General features: G+C 44.0%; 1 protein-coding gene across 1 annotated transcript in view; it reads right to left on the minus strand.

The window, feature by feature from the left end:
• Positions 1-2,500, minus strand: part of LOC307073245 (unconventional myosin-VIIa-like) — a gene marked incomplete at its 5' end in the record, with an annotated part of 34,537 nt that overhangs the window by 30,828 nt on the left and 1,209 nt on the right. Inside the window, 2 exon segments of the mRNA XM_079732950.1 lie at positions 1,061-1,213; positions 1,702-1,815. Coding sequence (XP_079589076.1) covers positions 1,061-1,213; positions 1,702-1,815 — 267 coding nt within the window.

Genomic DNA, 2,500 nt, shown 5'->3' on the forward strand with positions numbered 1-2,500 from the left:
TTGGCGATGACGTTGTGTTTTCTTAATCTTCCGTTTACATGCTTTGTGAGGACATTGGACTATAAGCTATTATGTTGCTTTATAGATCAGCCAGGTATCAGTGCAGCCAGGATGGTGTGGGTTGGGATGAAAGGGGAGGTGTAATGCAGGTCCAATGCAGGTCCAGTAACTCAGGCAGGGGAGTGTTTGTAACAAGAACAGCATACAGTATCGCTTCCCTGTCTGCCACCGGAGACGGGGCGACCATGCTGGAATGGAGTAACATGCAAAGAGAGAGGCTTGTGTCGGAAGGGATTATCAGATGTCCCTGGGCAAGAATAAAGTGTCTCTTGATGGCCCTTTGAGTCTTCTGATTGGAGTGACCACTTTAGATCATTTAAACTCATTAAGTGCCCAATCTGGGGTGGAATGGTCATTCTGACTGATGACTACGCTACATTCCTTCTTATATAGTCCAAAGCAATCCACAAACAATCCAAAACAAACCAATCCTTTCTGATCAGTTAAGGATTACTGCCTTTAACAAACACAACGTTTTTTTTAACATCCTCCAGAGATGAAACAGACTATTATCCTGTTTGAGATTCTGTGTGGCAGTAGGCCTGCCTCCAAGGTTCAAACCCAATGACCTAATTCAACATTAGCCATTATTTTGTTGCCCAGGACTGAGTCCCTCTGAGTCACCAGCACAGCCAGTCTCCATACTGGGCCAGGGCTGACCAGTCCCCATAGTGGGCCAGGGCTGCCGAGTCTCCATACTGGGCCAGGCCTGACCAGTCCCCATACTGGGCTAACTTACCCGGCCCCCACAGTTGGTCTCCAGGAGGTGAAGGGACAGGGAGAGATTAGGACAAGAGGGGGAAACACAGGACACAAGAAGAGAACAGAAGAGAATAGAGATGGGATAATTAATTCAACACTGGAAGTTTGATTATACTGATATATATGAATACATATATATCATTCTGGAAAGAAAATAACGGTCGCAGCGATGGAACGCTGCGACTGTACGAGCCCTCGGGTGCGTAATAAGAGTGTCACAGCACGGCCCGGTACCCACATATATGAGCTTCTCCCGGTATCTGATGAGCAGGTTGCGCAGGATGCCGGCCTCGTTCAGGTCGCCCAGCCGGATCATGTCCTCCACGCCGTGGATGGAGGTGGGGTGCATGGGCTTGATGTTGGTGGCATTCTGGGGGGAGATCCAGTGCTCCTGGGGGGGGGGGAGAGGTTTAGCAGGAGGGAGAGAGGTATAAAGGACAGCGTGAGAATGTAAAAAGAAGGAGAGTTTGATTTGAAATGGTCAAAGTTATTCCAAAATTAACAGAATTCCTATGATTTCTTTTGTCTTTTAACATTTTTACGCACCGACTGAAGATATTATTATCTATGTAATTTCTTAGTCAAATGGTGTTATGCCTATCAAAATGCAGCTACCCAACTTTAACTGCTTTAACTACTTATCTTTTTATATGATTGTGTGCTTGAGATTTAAAAAAAGGGCTCAAAATGAAAGTTAAGATCATTAAAACCCTACCCGTGTAGAAATCATACTATTCTTATGTATATGTATTCAACCCATAATCCCGCAGCAACTTCCTACATTCAGAGGATCTACTGTAGGTCCCTAACCCAGCCTGAGAAACCCAATGTGACAGTGAGACATGAGTGTGAGAAGACGAGGTCTTTAGTGGTACGTACGCTTCCTTCATCGTCCAGAACCTGGATCTGCCCCGAGTCGCAGAGCTTGACCACCGCTCCGATCGGGACCACGAACTCTCGACCCGTCTTCAGGTCCAGCCACACATAGTCGCCCTGGGAGACGGTAAAATAGATAAATTACTATCGGAATTCAACAAACCTTCTAATCTGAAGGAGGTCAAAAATCTGAAAAATAATTAGAATCGAAACAGGTATCAAGATTTGCCTGAATCTGAAAATGTATCATTGGATTTCGAAACCAAAATCGTTAATAAATACACAAATAATAAATAATTTGAGTCGAAAAAGGTATCAGATTCAGTAAAGATTAGATTTATGATTCTGAACAGATTAATTTGACAGTGATTACACCCCTAATCTGAGGAAATACCTTGACTTGATTGGCTTAGAGGAACCTAGAGGAATTTCAAAACAAGCTGTACTTTTCTTGTGTAACTCTAACCTGATTTTACTGGGATTTCAAGTTTATTTACATGTACCCGTACAGTTAAGATCAGAGATCATCACAAATAATAACATGTGATTTATATTGGTACCCCCAAATCATTCTCTCAGAGTATCCCCAGACAAGCTTTAGATCAGAAGATTGTATTATTATTTAAGGTAAACATTGTAGCTGTACCAGAAACATATCCACGTTGACCAGGGCTACTACACCTAAACATCAAACCAAAAGAAGAGAGGAGAGGGGGGAAGGAGGAGAGGAGGAGGAAAGAAGGAAGAGAGAGGAGAGAGGGAGGAAAGAAGGAGAGAGGAGGGAAGGAGGAGAGGGGAGGAG

The sequence above is a fragment of the Pollachius pollachius genome (genome assembly GCF_949987615.1).
Source record: "Pollachius pollachius genome assembly, chromosome: 3".
NCBI lineage: Eukaryota > Metazoa > Chordata > Actinopteri > Gadiformes > Gadidae > Pollachius > Pollachius pollachius.